This window comes from Garra rufa, chromosome 14 (assembly GCF_049309525.1).
Source record: "Garra rufa chromosome 14, GarRuf1.0, whole genome shotgun sequence".
Lineage (NCBI taxonomy): Eukaryota > Metazoa > Chordata > Actinopteri > Cypriniformes > Cyprinidae > Garra > Garra rufa.
Genome location: NC_133374.1, coordinates 13,756,942 through 13,781,203, shown reverse-complemented (window position 1 = coordinate 13,781,203; position 24,262 = coordinate 13,756,942). Strand labels below are relative to the sequence as shown.

General features: G+C 36.4%; 2 protein-coding genes across 2 annotated transcripts in view; both read left to right on the top strand.

Moving 5' to 3' along the window:
- The window catches only part of frya (furry homolog a (Drosophila)), a 76,966-nt gene extending 71,296 nt beyond the window's left edge, over positions 1-5,670 (top strand). The window contains exons 59-63 of the mRNA XM_073818486.1: positions 1,285-1,368; positions 2,197-2,214; positions 2,441-2,551; positions 3,414-3,619; positions 4,437-5,670. Of these exons, the coding sequence (XP_073674587.1) occupies positions 1,285-1,368; positions 2,197-2,214; positions 2,441-2,551; positions 3,414-3,619; positions 4,437-4,695 (678 nt within the window). The 3' untranslated portion in view covers positions 4,696-5,670. The remainder of the gene's footprint in view (positions 1-1,284; positions 1,369-2,196; positions 2,215-2,440; positions 2,552-3,413; positions 3,620-4,436) is intronic.
- Positions 5,671-7,821: 2,151 nt separating this feature from the next.
- Positions 7,822-23,621, top strand: brca2 (BRCA2 DNA repair associated). The gene is made up of 26 exons (XM_073817768.1): positions 7,822-7,855; positions 8,320-8,538; positions 8,621-8,693; positions 8,786-8,829; positions 8,915-8,943; positions 9,246-9,360; positions 10,142-10,197; positions 10,329-10,410; positions 10,529-11,209; positions 11,667-15,296; positions 15,383-15,484; positions 15,576-15,645; positions 15,736-16,091; positions 16,269-16,459; positions 16,589-16,767; positions 17,134-17,304; positions 17,386-17,740; positions 17,818-17,973; positions 18,062-18,209; positions 18,322-18,431; positions 18,557-18,758; positions 18,842-19,008; positions 19,113-19,251; positions 21,313-21,566; positions 22,127-22,252; positions 22,923-23,621. Exons 1-26 carry the CDS (start codon positions 7,822-7,824, stop codon positions 23,265-23,267), a joined length of 8,034 nt encoding a protein of 2,677 aa, XP_073673869.1. The 3' UTR covers positions 23,268-23,621.
- Positions 23,622-24,262: the final 641 nt, after the last annotated feature.

Below are 24,262 nucleotides of genomic sequence, written 5' to 3'. Positions count from 1 at the left end.
TGGAGTGCATAGCAATGAAGTCAATTCTACTCCGAACCATCCCTTTAACATTGCTTCTCTCGTTGCCCTCCGACTGAAAATTACAACCAAAAGCCACACAATGTGGCATCGTATCAGTATTTTATTTTCTGAGTTGTGTATTCCGAGTTGTGTTGAGGTAAAAATAGCAACAGGTAGCGGCAGTAGGTCACGGTGCAACCATTTTACATCACTGAAATAATGCCGCCCACCATAGTCCAAAATATGTATAAAACTGATGCAAAAAAAATGTTGAGACAGGTGGGGGTTAAAAAGGTTATAAATTCATTCAAAGTTTTCAAAAGACATTGTTTTGAGTATAATAATAAATGCCACAATTGAAAGAATAGCTGCAATAACAAGAATCACATTATTAATGACTGTTAATTCCATTAATGTAATTTTGATTAAAAGGAATAAACATATTAATTCCCAATTCCAAGTTGTCAATAATTAAATCATTTGTCAATTTGATCAAATATAGTCTAACTAGTCAAATTAGAATTAAAATCTTTTTTTCCCTTTAAAAAAAATAGAATTAGAATTAAAATCAAGGTCGAATTAAAAATCGAAGTCAAATTCAAAGCCAATTATAATCAAATTAGAGGCTGATCAAAAAAAAAAGTCTAATAGAAGTTTAGGTGCACCCAGTATCAGAATAAAAGATAGAGAGCGGAGAGAAAGGAGAAGTAAGTCTAAAGTCTCCGATCTGTATAGGGTGCGAATTTAGCACTTTTTATACCCTAAAACAAGACAGTACAGGAAGTCTATAGGTCGCTTTTGATGCTAATTTTGATTAAGAACACATTACTCATTTCTCAGCTCGTGACCAAATAAATACAAAAGGTGTTATTAATTTGCATGTTTGCCCACCAACCCAAACTTCCACTAATCTTTAAAAAGGCACATTTACAAAGAAGTACTTCTTGTTCTAAGAACATCGGCCTGTGTCGGAGTTAATGATAGATATGATAAAATGTACGAAAATAACGGCTACATAGCCAAAGCATACAGTCTCATGTCATATCTCAAAAGATCAGTCAAGGTAAAACTGTTAGGGCATTGAATACATACTCTAATAATGCATAATCTTACACATTAAAAGTCGACACATTAAAAAAATATGGATTTTTAAAATACTACATATTTCAGTAAAAGACATAATTTACATCATATTAAGCCATACAAGTCTTAATACCCAGCCAAATCTTACTGACCCTAAAGTTTGTTCTGTTCAACTTACTGTTATGCCTATGACTCTTCCAGTGGCTATGCAACTGCAAAGCCAGTTTCCCCAAATGCACTGGAGATGGAGTGATCACCTATCAGCCCGCTGAAACAGAAGAGAAGGTATGAAACCTTGTTTTTTTTTAGTATAATAGTTAGATAGTTAGAACTATTAAAGGAATGTCATTATTGAAGTACAAGATTTCAACTGGAGCTTTAACTAACAGTTCTGCTGTCTAACACTTTGATGCAACCCTAAAAACTACAGTGTGGCAGTGTACCACAAATAGTGCATGTGTTTCTGTTTTTCTTTATTCCCTAGTTCAAAAATACTCTATGTGAATGTTTTCAGTATGTCTGCATTGTCCACTGATTGATGCCACTGTAATGTCTGTTGTGTCCTGAGATATGAGTGAGATTAGTTGACCAAAATGTCTTTCAGATTCCATTTCAATGTTCCTCTTATATTTTCTGCATTTCGATTGTTCTGTGATAGCTCTGTGAGTGACATCTCTTTTCTATTTGTCTGGTCTTTAAGCCTGTTTCAAACGCAAGCTGTGTTACTTCACAACAGCCCCCCTATTCTTATGTTTGACATGAGGGTCTGCTGAGTTGTTTCAAGAAACCCTGAAAAAAAGTGTCTTTCTTGATTTTAAAATGCGTAATCTTCAAATCGAACCCATTAAAGCAATAAAAAGGCATAGTAAAATTAATTTTTTTTTTTTTGCTCAGCACAGTCCTCGTGCAAAAATAAAAATAAGAGGGCATACTTGTGACTCTTTTTCTTTCTCTGCTTGTCTGTTCATTTTGTCTGCTCATGCATGATGGAGCCATTGTTTGCTCATGCTTTACATTGCCTGTGCCACTGTTGGCTGCATGATTTCACACTATATTCAAAACTTCTCTTCCTTCTCACTTCTCACCTTTTGTCTTGCAATGCCTGCTTTATAGCAAATGGAATCTCTTGCAGTAAGTTTTTATATAATATTTTTAGCCTCATGTCTTCTTTTTCCCTTGTTCTAAATGCCTAGAACAACGTCAAATATTACAAAGCATGTCAGATTTTTTTCACAGGCCTCATTTGTTTTTAAATGAAAACACTGTTTTGTTATCATGCTTATATCCTTGTTAAAGATTTGTTAAGTTTTCTATGCTGTAGATTTTGGTGTTAATTTCATTTATGTGTTTTTCACAGCAACTGGAGCTTTGTCAAAGACTCTACAAACTCCACTTTCAACTGCTGCTGCTTTTTCAGTCTTACTGTAAACTGATTGGCCAAGTTCACGCTATAAACTCTGTTCCAGAGGTATGTTGACATTATTGTCTCGTCTCGAGTTTAAGACGCTTTTTTAGTGGAATAGAAAAACTCTAGCTTGCAAATCGTATGGCCATGGATTAAGAATTTGTTGTTGTTAAATAAAAATTCTTTCATTAATTACTCACCCTCATGTTGTTCCAAACCCATAAGACTTTCGTTCATCTTCAGAAGAAAAATTAAGATACAGTGCCTTGCGAAAGTATTCATACCCCTTCATTTGTTTCATGTTTTATGTTGCAGCCTTGTGTTTACCTGCTTTAAATTACTTTTTTCCCCACATCAATTTACACTCCATACATAATAATGACAAATCCAAAAACAGATTCTGAGCCTGCATTGAAAGCAATGCAACTACCACGTTCAAGGCACAGAAAAGTATTAAGGACATCGTTAAAATAGTCAATCTGACATCAGTGGTTCAACCTTTATTTTATAAAGCAACAAGAACACTTTTTGTGCACAAAGAAAACAAAAAGACTACTTTATTTAACAATTTCAAAAATCAATGGATGGCAGAAACTGACAAAGGAATTGTTGAACAAAGTCGCTATTTTTACAGTTGAACCACTGATGTCACATGGACTATTTTGTCCTTCTGACCCTTGAACGTGGTAATTACATTGCTGTCTATGCAGGGTCAGAAAGCTCTCAGATTTCATCAAAAATATCTTAATTTGTGTTCCGAAAATGAACGAAGGTCTTACAGGTTTTGCACTGATTCCTACTCCTGTACTTATGATACAGCCACTGTATCTTTTTTGGAAGGGTTCAGTTTTTCTCAGAAAATAATTAATATGTATGTTCAGATATATGTTCATATATATGTGTGTGTTAATGTTCTCTCTTCTAGCTGCAGAACATGTCCAGAGAGTTGAGTGATTTAAGGAGTAACCTGCGGGCAGCAGCAGCCTCAATGACCGATGAAACAGCAGCCGAACAGAGAGATCCCACCGCTGAATCCCCCTACAGCTCCTCTGAAGCTGCTGTGCAAGCCATTCTAGAGAGCCTGAAAACCAACGAGTTCTCCAGAGCCATCCATTACATACAGGAATGCAGGTAAACTTCCCATAAAGAGAAATTACAGTAGTTCATCATTTTGTAAATTTAAATGAAGTTAATGAAAGTTAACAAAAATGAAACTTCCGGCATCGTTTGTGAACTTGGACCACAAAACCAGTCATAAGGGTACATTTTTTGAGTGAGCTTATACGGAATGAGCTTATACTGAATAAATAAGCTTTCCGTTGGTGTATGATTTGTTAGGATAGAACAATATGTGGCCAAGATAGAACTATTTGAATATCTAGAATCTGAGGGTGGAAAAAAATCTAAATATTAAGAAAATTGCCTTTAGCAATGCATATAACTAATCAAAAATTAAGTTTTGATCTATTTACAGTAGAAAACTTACAAAATATCTTAATGGTACAATGGAATCCTAATGATTTTTGGTATAACCGAAAACTATATCATTTTAACCCATACAATGTATTTTCAGCTATTGCTACAAATATACCCATGCTACTTATGACTGGTTTTGTGGTCCAGGGTCACATTTACTCAAAAGCTGTGTTCATATCTTTCTATGGAACACAAAAGACTATATTTCAAAGAATGTTAGTAACCAAACAGGTTCAGTTCCCACTGACTAACATTGTATGGACCACAAAAATACACTTAAAATCAAAAGAAAATGAAACTGTTTGGTTACTGGTTGGAACATTCTTCAAGAATACCTTTTTGTATTCTACAGAAGAAAAAAATCGACTTGGAATGACATGAGAGTGATGGAATTTTTCAACTTTGATTTATTGATAAGCTACTCAGGAATAGAAAATGAATGCATTTAAAGTAACATGCAAAAATGTTTCAGGAAAATGTGGCCAAGTGACATCTTCGGCAGCAGCTCCGAGAATGAGATTCAGACTCTGCTCAACATCTATTTCCGGCACCAAACTCTGGGTCAGACGGGAACTTTTGCCCTAGTCGGTTCCAAACAAGACCTGTCTGAGATATGCAACCGACTCACTGAGCTTAACTGCGAGATCCGAGACATGATTCGATGGGCACAGGGATATCGGGCCATCACTGCCTTCCTTCCTGACTCCAGCGTGACGGGCATCAGCCTTTGAGTCGAACTTTATGGGATCAGGTCGGGCCACTGGCCTTTTTTCCACCACTCCTGTCTGAAGTTGCTGCTGCCTTCATTGTTCTCCCCTAGTGCACTCATACAGAGCTTACAGGATGTATAGCTAATACAGCTTGGATGCAACAGGGGACAGAAAAAGAAGTCGAAACCTTGGCTTTTTTGCACTACTTTAAGGGGCTGCCCCCTGCCTCTGAAACGGGGCCTCTACTACTGCAGGCATCTAAGGTATACCAAAGCTCCTTGAATGGCTCCTCCTGCTCACATCTACCATTATACGTTACGGGAAAATGTGCAATGCCTCACACCAAGTGAAACTTTTCATCTTCGAAAGAATGTTTTGAAACTTCAGTGCTCTCAGCTACTTGATGATATATAAATGTTCTTTTTTTTTTTTTTTTTTTCAAATAAAGCTGAAAGCTTTTGTCAATGTGGCTTTTTAAAAAAGGTTTAACAAAATCAGACTTTTCACAGTGCACAGTGCGCACCCCTGCCTCAGCTTTTATCTGTACAGACAGAATGTCTCTTAACACAATGCAGTGCTACTGTCAGAGAGACCTGGATGCATAAAAAGGGGTCACTTATTTATGAACGGGGTGTTTGATTTTACTAATGTCTTTCTACTGTTTAGTTGCTCCTAAAAGGTTTATTTATATTCTTAAGAGAAAGATCATCATGTTTTGAGCATTATAAAATGGTATAGTTTTATAGGATGGAATTATGTCTTTTCTGTCTGTTGAAATGGCCAAGCATGCAAAGGTATGTATCATAAGACAAAATAGAGATATTTATGGAATAAGAAATTATTTTAATTGAAAGATACATTTGTATATAGTAGTGGGAGTGTAGCCCATACTTGTAAGATTTTATTTTTATGGTTTTATTTTGCTGTCTGCTGTATGAAAGTGTGCATGCAATAAATAGATCAATAAATAACATTAATAAAAAATCTGCCTAGTCACTTGGTGTGTTTTTATGCATATAAATACTTACAGTTGAAGTCAAAAGTTGACATACACCTTGCAGAATCTGCAGAAATGTTAATTATTTACCAAAATAAGAGGGATCATACAAAATATATTTTTGGTCATTTTGTTTAGTGATAGTTGTTCATGAGTCCCTTGTTTGGTCTAAACAGTTAAACTGCCCTCTGTTCTTCATAAAAATCCTTCAGGTCCCACAAATTCTTTGGTTTTTCAGCATTTTTGTGCATTTGAACCCTTTCCGACAATGACTATGATTTTGAGATCCGACTTTCCACACTGAGGACAACTGAGGGACCCATATGTAACTATTACAAAAGGTTCAAACAGTTACTGATGCTTCAGAAAGAAACACGATGCATTAACTTTTTGAATTTGAAGTTTGAGTTGAAGGGTAAATTGAACTTATTTTGTCTTGTGGGAAACATGTAAGTATCTTCTGTAGCTTCTGAAGGGCAGTACTAAATGAAAAAAATATGGTATTTAGGCAAAATAAGAAAAAATGTACACATCCTCGTTCCTTTCAAAAGTTTTCACACCCTGGCTCTTAATGCATCGTTTTTCCTTCTGAAGCATCAATGAGTGTTTGAACCTTGTGTAAAAGTCGAATATGAGCCCCTCAGTTGTCCTCAAAATCATAAAGTCATTGTTGGAAAGGGTTCAAATGAACAAAAATGCGGAAAACCAAAGAATCTGTGGGACCGAAATGAAAAGTGTATGTAAATTTTTATATATTCAACTATTATGTTTCCTTGTAGACTATATGCCTTTTATGTGAAATATCTTATTAAAGTCAGTACTAAATAAAAATTTACGTGCATTTTGTATGATTATTTTTGACGCAACTGTGATATATATGGCTCTGTAATGAAAATAATATTATTTTCTGTGATTTTAGGATGTGCATGTTTGTTTGTCTGTTTTTGTTTTTACTGCTGGACTAAATTCTAAAATTGCTTTTTATTTTTTATTATTCCAAACGGAAATCAAGCTGTGTAATGTATTATTTTTATAGTTCCTCCAGTGCGCCCTCTGGTGCTACAACAAAGGACATTGCAAAGACACTCAAAGTCAAAAGTTTTGTCAGTTGTGCAAACAGCAGTGCTTATTGACAGCGACAATCCTCAAATATGTCTATTTTTATGTCCCGCGACAGTTTTTAACATTATACACAATTAATTTTTTTTGTTTGGATATTATGTCATAACTTTTATATTACATAAATATATTTTTATACATTATGCAATAAGCATACGCAAAGTATAATGACGTAACATCAATCAAATAACAGATAATAATAAAAATACAATTATAGAAGGGTATATATATATGCTTCAAATGAGAAAAAAAAAATACTTTTTAGTAAAATCTACTCGGTGTGAGTTTTATTGTGAGTAACTACCAATAATTCTGAACAATATGCCAAAGCTGGACACTCCATCTTAAATGTATTATAACATCAAACGAAATAGTTTTATTCAAAATCTTTTTAATTTGTAAAGTAACATTCAAAGCTAAAATAAGACGTTTTAGAATAAAACTTCATAAATCTGTTATCAACTATTCCCAGTTTCGATTTAGTGGTGCACGTAAAGTCCGCCCTCTGAACAGACGCTCGCATTTTGATTGGTCGAGACAACTGCTCTTCCGTTGACGACACGACGCTTATTGGCGGGATGTGTTAAACCAGCTTTATCCACGCGATGAATAAACCGGTCCTCTCAGAAGACTTCAGGAAATAAAACATCTTGAATCGAAGTCGAGGAAGACATTTCAATGAACTTCGAAAACTCAGAAGTTACAAAAACCGTTCTTCTGTGTCAACACGTTAATTTACGGTAACATCCAGTCCTGTTTTCCTGTTTGTAAGTTAGCTAGTTCAGATAGCCGAGTAAACAGTAATATGCATGACAAGTAGACAGTTACTTACTAAATTACAGCTAACGTTACTTAAATCTCGATGACAAACTGTTACTTGATAACTATGTAATATAAGCCAGATATATTAATGTCAGAGATAAAGGATAACGTTACACTGAATTACAGTTGTATGCTTTTGTTTATCTGTAGGTCCAATGACAACATTATCGTCCTTGGTTCAGATTTAACCCTGTCAGACTCATGGCAGCATGTTTGACAGTTTCTTTCATCAAATTGACACAGGTAGACACTTGTAATAAAATTAATAAAATGAAAATAAAATTGTATATATATGTGACCATTAACCACAAAACCAGTCATAAGAGTAAATTTTTAGAAATTGAGATTTATACATCATCTGAAAGCTCAATAAATATGCAATTTGCAATCTGAGGGTGTAAAAAAATCAAAATACTGAGAAACATACCTTTAAAGTTGTCCAAACGAAGCTCTTAGCAATGTGTATTACTAATCAAAAAATACATGTTGATACATTTACAGAATATCTTGATGGAACATGATATTTACATGACCATAAAAGAAAAATTGATAAGTTTGACCCACACAATGTATTTTTGGCTATTGCTACAAACATAGCCTACCCATGCTACTTAAGACTGGTTTTGTGGTCAAGGGTCACATATATAGCGCATTTCAAATCTTTTAACCTAATCTGATTTATTGTGATTTTTTTATTGTGAATTAAGAGCTTGGACCTCTTAATCCTGACTGGTTTGAGGAATTGACTGCAAAAGCTTCCAGAGATGAAGGATGTCCTGATATTTTAAAAGCTAAGGAGGAGAAGACTGCCAAAGTACCAGAGACATCAGCCTTGTCCAGTCAGCTGTTTTCTACCCCTAAAATATTCAAGCAACGACTCTTTCAATCCCCTGCTTCCATTCCTAATGAAGAGTCCCCTTGTGAAGGTATCCTAGTTGTCTTATCTATGAAATATGTGTATATAAAGGGCGTACAGTAGTTGTGTATAATTGTTTTGCTTCACCCCAGTGGCTAATGGAGACTCATCAGCTTTTCCCTGGACAGACTCAAGCCCTTGTTTGTTTGATTCAGCCAAAGACAGGTAATTGTTCATGAGTATGAGAATATGAATTTCATGCAAAATATGGAAGTCAAGTAGAAGGTTAATGAGAGTTTCTATATTTTCCTTTGTAGTCAAAGGTTTGATAGATCCACTGAAAAACCTGGAGATTGCTTTGGTAAGGAAGTTTTAGATTATATTAGATATTCGATTATAATGTTAAATACTGTATTTTTTAACAATTTCCATATGTAACATCACAGGCCTTCTGGACACACCAAAAAGGTCTTTGGTAAGTCCACGCAATTTCACAAAACTGGTCGAGTCATATTTATAATCTTGGTTCATGTTGTTGGTCTTGTTTTTTGCATGACTCATTCATGACATGCAAGTTTGTCCAAACAAAAACATATTAAAACATTTTATTTTTGGCTAATGTCATTCTTATTAAAGCAATAAAGCCCTTTTATTTTTTTAACCCTTCTCTTCAACCATCTTGTTTCAGGATCAAGTCACATAACATAAGTAAAATTGGTTGCAAACACTGTTTCAAGTTTTAGACATTAATGATAATGCTGAGTTGTTCTGTTACAGGCACGTTCAGCAAAACAGATATCTGAGAGTCTTGGGGCACAAATCAACCCTATCGACCTATCCTGGACCAGCTCCTTTAACACACCATCATCTTTGACTCCTACTGTGATATTACGTATGTATAAAAAATGAAAACATCTTGTCTCTTTAGATGAATTTACTGTACAGTCAAAAGTTTACCAGTGAAAAGTTTTTGAACAGTAAGATTTGTAATGTTTTTCAAAGAAGTCACCTTGCTCACCAAGCCTGCTTTTATTTGATCCAAAGTACAGCAAAAAACAGTACAATTTTTAAACATTTTTACTATTTAAAATAATCGTTTTCTATTTGAATATGTTTTAAAGTGTAATTTCTGTGATCAAAGCTACATTTTCAGCATCATTACTCCAGTAATTTATTTAGCAAAGGTGATTAAATTGATCAGAAGTGATTATCTATTTTAGATAAATGCTGTTCTTCTTTCCATTCATCAAAGAAATATTAGAATGATTTCTGAAGGATCATGTGACTGGAGTAATGATGCTAAAAATTCAGCTTTGAAATCACAATAATAAATTAAATTTTCAAATAATTTAAAATAGAAAACAGTTATTTTAAATAGTAAATATATTTCACATTTTCCTGTTTTTGCTATATTTTGGATCAAATAAATGCATGCTTGTTGAGCAGAAGAGACTTCTTTAAAAACATTAATAATCTTACTGTTCAAAAACTTTTGGCTGGAAGTGTAGTAGCGGAGAATGTAAAATGTAATGTAATGAAAGTAAAACATTAAAACAATGAAAACATCAATGTCAAATACAAGTCGGAGTGTTAAAGTCATTAAAAATCAATTGTATTAATCCATTGTATCTTCAGACCTTTTAATTGCATGAGTTATTCTTATTTCTCTTTAGCCAAAACAGAGGACCGTGCTTCATCAGAAAGTGGCCTCAAATACAAGGAAGCAATAGTAAGTACAAATCTAAAGTTCTGTATACATAATGTATAGAATTTTGCATTATGGTGCCTGATATGCTGAGAGCCGTTTTTTTACCAACAAGTAATTCATGTTGATGACTTGTTCTCACTCCTATACACTAGTTTGTGCGGAAACTCTTCCCATCTCTCTCGAAGGGCTCTGCAAGCAATGCAACATTGAGTGATATGACACTAAAAGAAAATGGTGAGTGTGACACTATATTTGAAAATGTACAGAAAATAAATAAAATGGTTACTTTGAAATGCATACACATCAGTAACTCCCAAGAACAATTCTGATTATTTTGTACTTTTTTCTTCAGGGATAGTCAAAAGTGAGTCCCTTCAGGCTGATGACTTGGGAGAAAAGCCTGTTTGCTCTCTAAACACATCTCTTGATACAAGTGGACTGTGGAAGCAGAAGGTTCCCAGTGCTATAGAGGATGGGGATGTCCGCAGCACAGTGCAGAATGTACTTGATGGTGCTGAGGATGTGTTGTCAATATTCTTCAGCAACAACACTTCAACTCTGCGAAGAATCAAAACCAAAGAGAGGATCAGAAAGAGAATAACAGATTCACCAAAGGATGTCAAATCAGTTGTTCAAATTTCAGAGCCAGAAGAGATATTAAAGGATGAGGTAGAAACAGAAAGCCCAAGCAAAAATAAAGACATCATTCAGTGGACTCCACTAAGTTTGCCAGAATGCCTTCTTAACGGAGATTGTTCAGACACATCTTTGATAAACAATCACAACACTGGAGCATCCAGTGAAACTAATGTTTTCAACTGCGTTGCAGAAAGTAGCCAGATGTTTTCACAGAGTGACAGACTGAAGTCTCATCCAGAAGGAACTCAGAAGACTTCGTTAGACATATTGCCTGCTTTCATGCTTACTAGAAAGCCTAGAAAGTTTGTGTATCAAGTACCAAGTTCAGACCTGTCGAAGACAGCAGTTGGACACAAAGAAACTCAACCAGTATGTTTGGACCAAACGTTCAAAGGTAAGACTGTTCTTGTATTAAATGTGACCCTGGACCACAAAACCAGTCATAATTTTTTTTTTATAATTAAAATGTATACATCATCATCTGAAACATTTGGCCTAGATACAGCTATTTGAAAATCAGGAATCTAAGGGTGCAAAAAATTCAAAATATTGAGAAAATCGCCTTTGAAGTTGTCCAAATGAAGTTCTCAGTAATGCATATTACTAATCAAAAATTAAGTTTTGATATATTTACAGTAGTAAATTCACAAAATATCTTAATGGAACATGATCTTTACTTAATGATTTTCGGCATAAAATAAAAAAAAGATAATTTTGACCTATACAATTTATATCAAATGTAAAACAAATATATCCATGCAACTTATGACTGGTTTTGTGGTCCAGGGTCACAAATTCTTATGAATATTGTATGTGTGTATTTTGAAAAAAATTTGCTTTGTATTTTACAGAAGATCCCTCAGTAGAAGAGATTTGTAGTGACCTTGCTGGATCCAGAGTCGCCAGTGAAAATGCAGTCAGTAGTCATTCACAGCCACAAGATGTCAAACAGTTATCTACAGAACCACATGATCTTGACCATGGACTAGATATGACACAGCTTTCCAAAGCATTTGCTGAGGATTTCACACAGGAAATAATACCAGGAGAGCTGCTTGACATGCCTGTACAAAGTGATCAAAATGGCCAAGTACAACATAAATCAGAACTTGAGGAGATAAATGAAGATGCCATGAAGACTCACAATGACATCTCTAATTTAGCAGACATATCTGTGAACTCCCCAAACAAGTCAGCAGTCATGCTTACAACTTTTGAAATCAGTCATGACAGCGGTTGCCCGACCACCTTTTCAGATTTGGATGGTACGACTGCCTCATGCGCAGATTTCAAAGACTTTTGTCTTTCTTTTAAAACTGCAAACAACAAGTCCATTTCTATATCAAATGAGGCTATAATGAAGGCCAAAACATCATTGGATGAAGCTGCAGGGGATGTTTTGATTAACACCTTTAATGGAATTACTCCAAAACATTATCAAACAATAGAAACGTGCAAATCAGTTTCAGGAAGCACTAATGCAATGAGACCGCCCACAGAAAAGTCCATCTTTCCTAACCATGCATCAAAAGTGCGTTTTCCAAAAAGTGACAGTCCAAAGAGCTGTGAAATTAATATTTCAAGTTGCTCTTCACCACAGTCAAATGAATCTGATTATAAAACTGGTTCAAAGAGGAATATTACAGTTTCAGATGTTGGCTTTCAAACAGAGACTCTTTTGAAAGAGAAATCGGGGAGAGGTTCAGATTCATCAAAGTGCATTCATCAAAAACTGGATTTCAAAAGTAGTGCTGAAAGACAGACTGTTTTTGAAATTAACAGCACACACAAATCCACCACAGTGGACTCTAGCTGTGATGACGATGAGAAGAATGGCACTTTGACAGCATCTCAAAAGGCTGATGTTACAGAATTGTGCAATCTTTTGGAGGAAGCAAATAGTCAACATGAATTTACCCAGTTCAAACCTACAAATCCTGGCTCAGACAACCACACTACAGAGAAAGAGTGGGATGCAGATATACTCAACGGCATCGACTTTGATGATAGTTTTAACTGTGATGTTGTAAAAGGAAAGCATCCCGTCAAGATGGATGCTTCTTCAATAAACAGTTCTGATCATATTCAAATTGTAGATGCAGCCAAATTAGCAAGCACCATGTCAAAGGAAACACTAAATGGTATTGTGTCTTTGGCTGAAGATAAGCAGAAGAGTGTAAAGTCTCATATTAGTGATAATACTCCAATCCATTGTTTTGGTTTTAAAACTGCTAAAGGGAAGGCTATAAGCATCTCAGAAAAGAGTTTAAATGATGCAAGGCACTTTTTCGAAGAGGATGATCAAAAGGCAATGTATAATGAAGAAGTCAAGATGGAAATTGGATTAATAAAGTCAGAGCAAGCTGAAACGGTGCCTTCGGTCAAAACTTCTGACAGTATGAACACAGAAAATAAAAACTACATTCAGACTAAACAAGATGGCAATTTCAGCTGTGGCGATGTAAATGCATCTTGTAAAGAGATAAATAAGCATTTGGCAGGAAATGAAGGAATGGAGCAGAGTTGTTTAGGTGAAAAAACAGATGTTGTTTGTGTTGACTCCAATAGTCATTTTGGATTTAGTACAGCTAAGGGAGCAAAGCTGAAAGTGTCTGAAAAGGCTCTTTTGCAAGCAAGAAGACTTCTTAATGATGTTGACAGCTTAGAGGAGTCGCAAACTCACAAACCCACTCTCCCTGCTTCTGGAGAACAAGCAGTTTCAAGGAGTAAAACCTCTATGAAAATAAGTCAACCACACTTAGTAACTGAAATATCTGATAATCCGTCCTTTAAAAGTGAGAAGGTCTTTCAAGAACGGAAGTCTAGCAATGTTCCCAAAGAAGTTTTTGCAAAGATTTGTCCCACAGAAACTTTTTTGCCTCAAGCTATGGAAGGCTATGGCTTTCAGACTGCCAGTGGAAAAGGAGTTTCCATTTCAGCCTGTGCGCTTAAGAAGGCAAAGGCCATATTTAATGATTGTGAAGAAAATATTACCTTGGAATCTGTGAGCATGGAGGAACCGAATGACAAACTGAATGTTGAAATCAAACAAGAAAAAGCATGTACTACAAAATGCAAAAGCGTGACATTTTCAAATGTGTCTCTTATTGAGAGCAACGCTGTTCTCGGAGACACTGACCTGACTAATGACATTTCACTGAAGCCCTTTTCAGTCCAGGAACCCCCTCAGGAAGTAGTAGGGAGTGAGGGGAAAGGCCTTCAAAGTGAATTTTCTTCTGAGTTGCTTCCTCCTAACACCAACTGTGGTTTCAGTACTGCCAGTGGTAAGAATCTGCTGTCTGAGTCTGTTGATGGTTTCTCATGTGCTGATGGTTCTCCAAAGATGCAGCAGGTTGTTGATATCCAAGCAGACACTAGCTCTATAGGAATACATGGAGGATTCTCTAAAGCAGGTGGGAAGAAGGTGGCTGTCTCTGCTTCTGGGCTGCAAAAGGCAAATAATCTCCTCAGCGATTGTGAAGAGGAGAGTTTGTCATCTGAAGATCCTCAGCACCAAAATTTAAAAGGTTGCAGTGATGTCTCCTTCAGCCATGAGCATGAGACTAGGGGTTCTTCAGAAAAAAATATTGGATTTAGTACAGCCGGTGGGAAGAAGGTGGCCTTTTCTGCTGCAGCCCTGCAAAGGGCAAAGAGTCTTTTTAAAGATTGTGAAGAAGAGAGTTTAGCTTCTGGGAGTCTTCAACACCAAGGCTTTCATGGTTTCAGCACTGCCAGTGGCAAAGATGTTTCTGTCTCTGAAAAGGCACTGAGTGAGGTTAGAGTGGCATTTGCAGGTTGTGATGACAATTCCTTCCATCATAGACCTGAAAATTCTTCAGGAAACAACATGGGGTTCTCTACAGCAGGTGGGAAGAATGTGACCATCTCTGCTACTGCACTTCAGAGGGCCAAGGGTCTTCTTAAAGACTGTGAAGAGGAAAATGTACCATCTGAGAAAATCACACCTCAAACTAAGAGCAGCGAGGACATAGTGGATGGAAACCAAAGGTTTGAACAGCTAAACCAGAGAAATTATGGTTTCAGCACCGCAAGTGGGAAAGGTGTGTCTGTATCAAAAGTTGCCCTTGAGGAATCTTCTAAATTATTCAGAGATTGTGACGCCCAAATTACTGATAGCCAGCTGCTACAAAGTGATTCTTCAAAATGCCATCCTCAACATAAAGACAAACAAACCGAAACCGCTCTACATCCTTTGCCATCTAAAACAACTCAGAAGGAACCTACACAACTAGACCTGCACTCTTTAGATTTTAACAGTTGTACAGACACTCAGCAGAAGTACTTTGAGCAGGAAGCAATGGCTTGCACTAAAGCTTTACTGGCAGATGATGACCTGAATGAATCACCCAGTTTGGCAAAGACACAAGACAAAAAAAGTCCATCTGTTCATGATCTACAGACACAGGGATCTTTTGACCAGAACAGAAGGAAGCGTCCGTTTGATGCCAGAAATGCAGCAGGTATGGGCAACAGAATGTTTCATGTTTTGAGTGAATACATTTTATTCTTTAACCTTTCGCTGTATTTAATACTTTGTTCTGTTTAGATTCAGGTCAGCCTCCTTTGAAAAGACAACTTCTCTCAGAGTTTGACCAAACATTAGATGGAAAGACCAAAGGCCTCATACCACTGAAAAGCTGTCCAAATGGTTAGATTTTTTTTTATTTATAAATAAATGGGGAAAAATACTTATGCATTTTATTTTATTATGTATCTTTTACATATAATTCATTTTGTAGGAACTTTAAGAGACAGGCGTGTCTTCAGTTATAATGTCCATCTCAAGCCGAATATCACTGGTCCAAATTGGTAGGTTGTTTTACTGTTTTAATAGTTAACCCTTTACCATTTAATATCACAATACATCTTTAATTTTTACAATTTTTATTAAATATGCAGGTATCCTATGGACCTTAAGCAACAGTGTTCAACTGTGTCTGTCCAAGACAGACGCAACTCAGACCCTAAGGGAGGGGTGTTTGTACCCCCTTTTCCAAAGGGTGTGAAGACTAGGACATCAAACTGTCAAGATATCTCTAAAGTGTCCACTGGTTTTATCCCACCTTTCAAGAAGGACAACAAAGAAACAACAGAACATAGCAATCAAATAGATCAAAATATGACAACTTCTACATCACATAGTGATAGTGTTGCACAACATTGTGATGAGAAGAACTTACATGAGGGTTCTAACCCTAAACTAACCACTTCAGTGGAAAGCGTGCCTTTGAAAATCACGGACTCTGAAGAGAAAGGTAGCCATTTATTCTATTTTAATTTTGTATTTTATATATGCATATGTATGTATATTAGGGTTCTACCCATTTGTACGCCTGTGTCCACAAAAGATATATAGATTAAAAAAAAAGAATGATTCTGTGAATATAGCAATGAATCCTATTTTTATTTATTTTTTGTTGGGATGTAAATAGATACGGAGGCTTGGCAGGAGACCTTGAACCTGGCCAGGAATATGCAAGACATGAGACTTCGAAAGAAGAAAAGGCAGACTATTCGTCCTCTCCCTGGCAGGCTCTACCTTGCCAAGACATCTGGTAATGCCAGAATACGTCTGAGAGATGCTGTGGGATGCAAATGTCCTGCTCAATACTCACAGGAGGAGGTACATTTGGATACTTTTTTGGATACCCAATTATTCCAGTGTCTTAGGTCACTGCAATACTATGCTTTTGAGAAGGTACATTTCACTTAGTCTTATTTGTTTTTCTGTCTTGCTCCATGAATTTATCAGCATGGTGTACATCAAAAGGTCTCCCAAATAACAAGTGAAAATGCTGAATCATTCAGATTTGACTATAATGACTTCTTCAAATGTGAGCTCCTTGATGAGTCTGGTGCTGTCCAGCTGGCGGATGGAGGCTGGTTGGTTCCAGATAAAAAGGGTACTGTGGGCAAAGAAGAATTTTATAGGTAAACATATGGTGCATTTTTACACTACATGCTCTACTTGAAACATGTCAGCATGGGGTGAAAACTTTTGAATTTGAAGACCAGGTTACATTTCACCTATTTTTTCTTCTCTGAAACATGTATGTTCTGTAGCTTTTGAAGGGCAGTACTAAATGGGGAAAAAATGATAGTTTGGCAAAATAAGAAAAATTTACACATCTTCATTCTGTTTAAAAGTTTACACCCCTAGCATAAGTGAGCATTTGAACTTTTTGTAATAGTTGCATGAGTCGCTCAGTTGTCCTTAGTGTAAATAGTTGGATCTTGCTGAACAACAGTTTTCATGGAGTTACTTTGAGTAATGTACTTTTTTTTTTTTTTTGGCAGAGCATTGTGTGACACCCCTGGTGTTGACCCCAAACTGATCAGTGATGTCTGGGTATTCAACCATTACCGATGGATTGTATGGAAACGGGCCTCCATGGAAAGAACATTTCCAGATTTGATGGGTAGCCTGTGTTTGACTCCAGAGCAAGTACTTCTACAGCTAAAATTGAGGTATTGAATCTTACCACAGCTCATACTTCTTCACCAAAAGCTTTTAAAAAATTACTGTTACTGTTTGATATTTGCACCTAGATATGATGTGGAGGTGGACCACAGTCAGAGATCCGCTCTCAGGAGGATCATGGAGAGGGATGACACTCCAGCTAAGACATTAGTGCTCTGTGTATGTGGTGTTGCTCAAACTTCTGAAAATCCAGAAAAGCCAATCAAAGATGACAAAACTCCTAATGCAAAGATGGAGTCCTGTGTGGTCTGGCTCACTGATGGCTGGTACTCCATTAAAGGCTTGTTAGATCCTCCGCTCTCTGCCATGCTGAATAAGGGCCGTCTCCGAATCGGTGATAAGATTGTGACCAGTGGAGCGGAATTGGTTGGTTCCCAAGAAGCCTGCCCTCCACTGGAAGCTCCTGAATCTCTGATGCTAAAGGTAAAGTTAGACTTCAACTAAGATGATCCATGTGATCTAAATTCTATCAGATTTGATTTGTCATTTTGCAATTTCAGATTTCAGCCAACAGCACAAGACGTGCTCGGTGGGACACGAAATTGGGGTACTACCGTGACCCTCGGCCTATCAGTCTTTCACTGTCATCACTGTTCACTACTGGAGGTGTTGTGAGCTGTGTCAACATTGTGGTGTTGAGAAGTTACCCCACTCAGGTCTGCTCCACCTCAACAGCTCTAAATAAGACACTTTAATCTAAATTTTGCTTTTGTACAAGAAATGACTGGCTTTGTCATCAAACAGTGGATGGAGAAGAAGCCCAACGGTGTCTTTATATTTCGCAATGATCGTGCAGAAGATCGAGAGGCCAGAAAACACAACAACTCCAAGCACAAATCCATGGATCTTCTCATTTCCAAAATACAAACCCAGTTTGAAAAAGAAATGGAAGGTAGGGTTTTTACTAGATTTTTCTTTTCACCTTAAACTTTATCAGAGGTTTGTATGTGAGCATATATGGATCACAAGGATTGACAAGTATTTTTTTTTTCTCCTCTCATAAGGTAAAAAGAAAAGTCGAGGCCAAAGGAGGACATTTAGTCGACATGACATGGAAGCTTTGCAGGACGGGGAAGAGTTGTATGAGGCCATGGAGTGTGATCCTGCTGTTGAGGTTAACACTTTAATGCCTTTTTTTTTTTTTTTTTGCATATTTTTATCAATAGGTTGTAAACACAAAGAAAGTAACGTGCCAGTAGAACATTTAAAAAAAAAAAAAACGATGTACTTTTCGAGTAGACCCATCTAAGTGAGCGGCAGATGGATGCAGTGAGTAAGTACAGGTGCTGTTTAGAGGAAAGGAGGCAGACAGAGCTTCAGGAGCGTGTGCAGAAGGCTGTAATGGAAGCCCAGGAGGCCGAGGGTGGGTGTCCCAATCGAGATGTCACTTCTGTTTGGAAGCTCAGCATTACTGATGCCAATGACTTGCAGAGCAACTGTGGTGAGCCAAGTGGATATCATCTTTAACTATTTGTTTACGTGTTGAAGGAGCCAGTTTAACCTGGATGCTATTTCATTTCCTAGTTTACACCCTGAATATCTGGCGCCCATCACAGGACTTGTATGGCTTGCTAAGAGAGGGCCACAGATACAGGGCATATCATCTCAGCACATCAGAGGGGAAGAAACGCTCAGGCATTGCTCACATTCAGCTCACTGCCACCAAGAAAACACTCTTCCAGGATATTGAGGTAAAATAAATGTTTAGGAACTTTGCCTCCACCACAGACAAATTACTTCCCTGTTTTCTTTACAAGGATGTGAAATGGTCTCACATAAAATGTCATTGAGCCAGGTGTCTCCAGAATGGTTGCATCAGCATTTCCATGCTCGAGAATGCGTACGTTTCAGAGAACTTCAGAACACTCAATTCAGCTCACCTTGTGGGGAGGTGGACATTGTGGGATGTATTGTCTCCATAGAGGGCAAACAAGGTAAGTTTGATTAACCCTCTGGGGTTCTTCGGTCACTTTTGACCGGAATTTTTTAAATAAAAAAATTTTAAAAATCGTAGCTTCATCGGAATGGTATGAAACCTGGTGACTTTTATGGTACTTGGTATATGAACACACAAAAAAATTGGGGACAGGATTGGAAAAGTCTAAGTGGTCGTAAAAAAAATAGTCACACTCGGGGTCTTCGGGTCAAAATGACCGGCCATAGGAAATGAATGGGAAATTGGCAAAAATATGAAAATACAGAGTTTTTTTGTGCATACAATCTACAAATCAGCCACAATCCAGAAAAAAAGCACACAACTGTGAAGGGGTGACTCTCTAAAACATCAAGAGTGCAAAACACTACAATACACTCACACACACACACACACACACACTTATACACACAAAAACACACGCGCACACACAAATGAATGTGTGTCATTTCAAAAGCTAATTTTGGGAAATGTGTGAAATAGAGGCAATCAATGTAAGAAATAAAGCACACAGCAATGAAAGCATGAGACTGTAAGCCATCAGAGTTCCAAAATAGACACACAGACACACACACACACACACACACACACGGAAATATGAGATTGGTGAGACTGTAACAGAGGAATGTGAGACTATGAATCAAATAAAAGGGAGACATTGGATCCAAAATCCAAAAGTCTCACACACACACACACACACACACACACACACACACACACACGGAAAAAAGATTTCAAAACAAGCATCATTTGCTCAAAGTGCTATATGGAGACACTCTGTTGTGATTTGTCACAACCTGATCTGTTATCACAATTAGTATGTAAATAATATGTAATTATAGTTAGAATGATATTTAAAACAAACTTTTTTTTCCTCTATTTTTTTATTTACTGTTTGACAATTGTAATACTTTTCTGTTATTTTAGATTTATGTTCATAATTGCTGTTGCCTTTTGAATAAGAGTTACTGTTCATTGAATATGTAAAAAAAGAATGCACATAAAATGTAAATAGGGTTAGGATGATATTTAAAATATTTTTATTTCTCTATTTTCCATTTAATGTTTGATAATTATACTTTTGCTGTTATTTTGTTGCCCATGCTGTTGCTGTTCATAATTCCTGTGCTAAATAAGAGTTATTGTTTATTGAATTTTACAAAAAAATATTTAAATCAAAATGTTCATTATAAAAAGGTTACAAAATAAAAAAAAATGGTATGACTGAAAGAACGGCATTTTTATTCAGTTAGAATTAAAACAATGGGTAACAAAATGCTTTCCATTGTTTCTCTTTCTAATGCAATGTTCTGGTTTGACTGTATTATAAAGTAAAACTGGCACTTCAAATTACCAGTTAAACCAATCAAACAAACAAAAAACTTGGCAAATAATAAAAAAATAGTCTTTGATAATCTAATTTTATATAATAAAATCCACAACCTGAAAAGGCATTGGCAAATATGTGCAAAAACAACTAGAATTCACAAATCCTTCTATAGAGAGCATTACATCCATCTAGTGGTTAAAAAGGCATTGGCAAATATGTGCAAAAACAACTAGAATTCACAAATCCTTCTATAGAGAGCATTACATCCATCTAGTGGTTAAAATAGGATATTGCCTGGTAATTATGCTCACTACGCCACCAGATGGCACAAATCCGACTTCAAAAAATTATTTTCTATAGGCCAGGTATCTACTTTAAACTAAAATACAGCATTAATTAAAAAAGAATAAAAATTATATATATTAAAAAAAATTCTATTATATTCAATGGCAAAAAATAGATCATAATTGTAGCATAAATATTAATTATTATCATAAAATTCTGTCAAAACACGACAGAAAAAAAGAAAAAATATTATTGAACAAAAATACATTTGATTGATTTTATTGAAAAAAAGGAAATAATGATTTCAGGGCTCCGGTCACTTTTGACCGTGAGGGCCCTGAGTGTGACTGGTCGGGGAAGAACCCCAGAGGGTTAACTCATTATTTCCCCTAGTCTAAATCCATAATATCTTCAAAAGCATTGTAACTTGTTTGCATGTTTTCTCAGGCCATTGCCCCCTACTGCATCTTGTGGATGAGAACTTTGACCTGATCTCTGTGAGAACCTACAGTAGTCTAGAGCAGTTAGCAGTAGAAGAGCTGGTAAAACAGCGAGCCCTGGTCGCACTTAGTAATCTTCAGGTGAAACCACTCTCTGGACCTGTGCCGAGTCTTTATGCAGGAGAGCAAGCAGTATTCTCTGTAAACCCCAAAGAATCCCATCTGCAAGAAGCTATGACCCGTCTGAAGACTTTTGTCCAGGTTAATGAATCAGTTTTTCAACTTTTGTTTTTAAAGCATTACTTCACTTCCACAATATTATTTCCTGATAATGTACTTGCCCCCATATCATCCAAGATGTTCATGGCTTTCTTTAGTCGAAAAGAAATAAGAGATTTTCACCCTACCCTACCTTGTATAACTAGAGTACACAGACAAAAAACTAACCACGCTATGTAATGCATGAAGTTGAGCTAATGCAAGTTAGAAAATGACCAATCGTTTCACTAGATAAGACCCTTATTCCTAGGCTGGGAATGTGTAGAGCTCTTTGAAACTGCAATTTGGACCTTCAACCTGTTAGCTCCCATTGAAGTCCACTATATGGAGAAAAATCCTGAAATGTTTTCCTCAAAAACCTTAATATCTTTTCGACTAAAGAAAGAAAGACGTGAGCATCTTTGATGACATAGAGGGTTAAGTAAATTATCAGGAATTTTTTTTATTCTGAAAGTGAACTAATCCTTAAAGTATGTACAATCAAAGAGTGATTCCTCATGTCTTTCATTGTTGCTTATTAGACTTGTTCATTGTTTACACAGACGTGTGAGCGGTTTTTCAGCATTGCGGAGGAGAAGCTCTCAGATGTGGTTCCTTCAGGTGTCTTGGGTTCTTTTCAGTCTCCAAGAACTCCTGGTGTGCAATCTAATCCAAAAATTAACGGCAGGGTTAGTATGAGTTTTCTTTTTATGTGGTGAAGGATTGGTTTTATTAGTGGTGCTCGTTAAGACAAGCATTACTGTAATTATTAACTCCAAACCGTTTGTTCTATAGACATGAAAGCACCTACATCTTAAATGTATCGTTTCAATTACTGAATGAATACAGATGTCCACACACACGCAACACTATAATTAAGGAGTTTTTGTAAGTTTACTATTATCATTTATAACTGTTTATTGTTGAGATTTATAATAATAGTAGTTAATATTAATGATTATTTATTAAATTACATGCAAATATACACTATTGACTTTGAGGTCAGTAAGATTTTTTGTTTTGTTTTGTTTGGAAAATACTTTTATCATGCATTCAATTGATCAGAATTGACAGTAAAGACTTTCTGTTCTTCTGAAATCTTTAAAGTCTTTTTAAGTTTCTACAAAAATATTAAGCAGCGCAACTGTTTTCGCGATTGATAACAGTATGATTTCCGAAGGATCATGTGACAATGAAGAGTGGCTGCTAAAATTCAGCTGTGCCTTCACAGAAATACATTACATTTTAAAATATATTAAACATTTAATGGTCTGTTCAGGTCTGTCATTCTTATTTTACATTTACGCATGTTCACTAGATGCAATATCCATTTATAATGCCCTGTGTTGACATTCCCAGGTAACCCCACAGCAGAAAACCAGCGTGTTCTCGCCTTTCACTCCCTTGAATAAGAGAACTCCTGCACCTGCATGTAACAGCGAAGGAAAAGACCCCAAAAGTTTTAAAAGAAGACGCGGTTTGGACTACCTGTCACGTATCCCGTCCCCTCCACCCCTCACTCCTCTCAAAACTTCAGCTTCTCCCTGCGTTAACAGGACCTTCAATCCTCCACGTAGGTCTGTGACACCCAAACCTCCGCAGAATGCATCACCTCGAGCCTCACGTCCCCCACCGGGAGAGGAGAAGTGGGTGCACGATGAAGAGCTGGCGATGATAGACACCCAGGCGTTACTGGAAGGCTGATGGGGAAAAGTCTGACCCTCCTGGTCAAACACTAAATGTGAGTTAAAGCACAAGAATGAATTCCAGCATTCAAGGCATTGAGAACTGGGTAATAAGCAAGGTTTCTACTGTTGGCAGAGAAAGCAAATGACACCGTTGTGTCTTTGCTTTCTAGTTTCCTGGTTTACTGTGGTTCTCTGATGTACATGACATGAAAGTGCACTTTTTACAAATGCTGTAATCATTTTTAAACTTCTTTCTTGTTGTACGTGATTGTACTACGATAGTACGGAAGTTAGCAATGTTCAGGGGAAAAAACTGTAAAGTATATGTAAAAAGTATATGTAAAATATGATTATATATTTTAATTTTTATTAAAAACTATACTGGAAATATTTTCCTTTTTCATATAATGTGCACTGTTTGTGCTATAGACATGAGCTCAAATTGTGCATTTTATTAAGAGGCATGTTATTTTTGGATTCAGATTTACATTTATGTGGTGAATAACCAAAAAAAAAAAACACAGAAAACCTAAAAAAGATACAGAAACTTAGAATTAAACAAAATGATTTGCACCACATATAACAATGACTTGGTAGTGTGCTCTTTTGACTTAGACTAGTAAGTAACTAGTAACTTCCTTAGCTTCATCGTACATTAAATTTTTCATTGGCAACTGCTCACATGGAATGTAAAAGTCTAAAACTAACACTGAAATCAATCTGTTTAGAAATGTTTTCTATTAATGAACAGCAGGTGGCGCCTTAACACCTGCTTTTGACTTGCAGCATACTGTTCAACTCTGAGGGGATAAAAAAAAAACTTCAACTCTGTAGGAAGATTGTGAAATCCTATCTGCAGTTTTCATATTAAAAATGAAGAAATGAGAATGGAACAAGTAATATGAATATATTGCTTAATAACCACCAAATACTGGCAGTAAGGAAGAAATAGGCATGACAAACACAAGTCTGGCATACTTTTCTTCATTCTTGCTGGCAAACTCGCTGTCA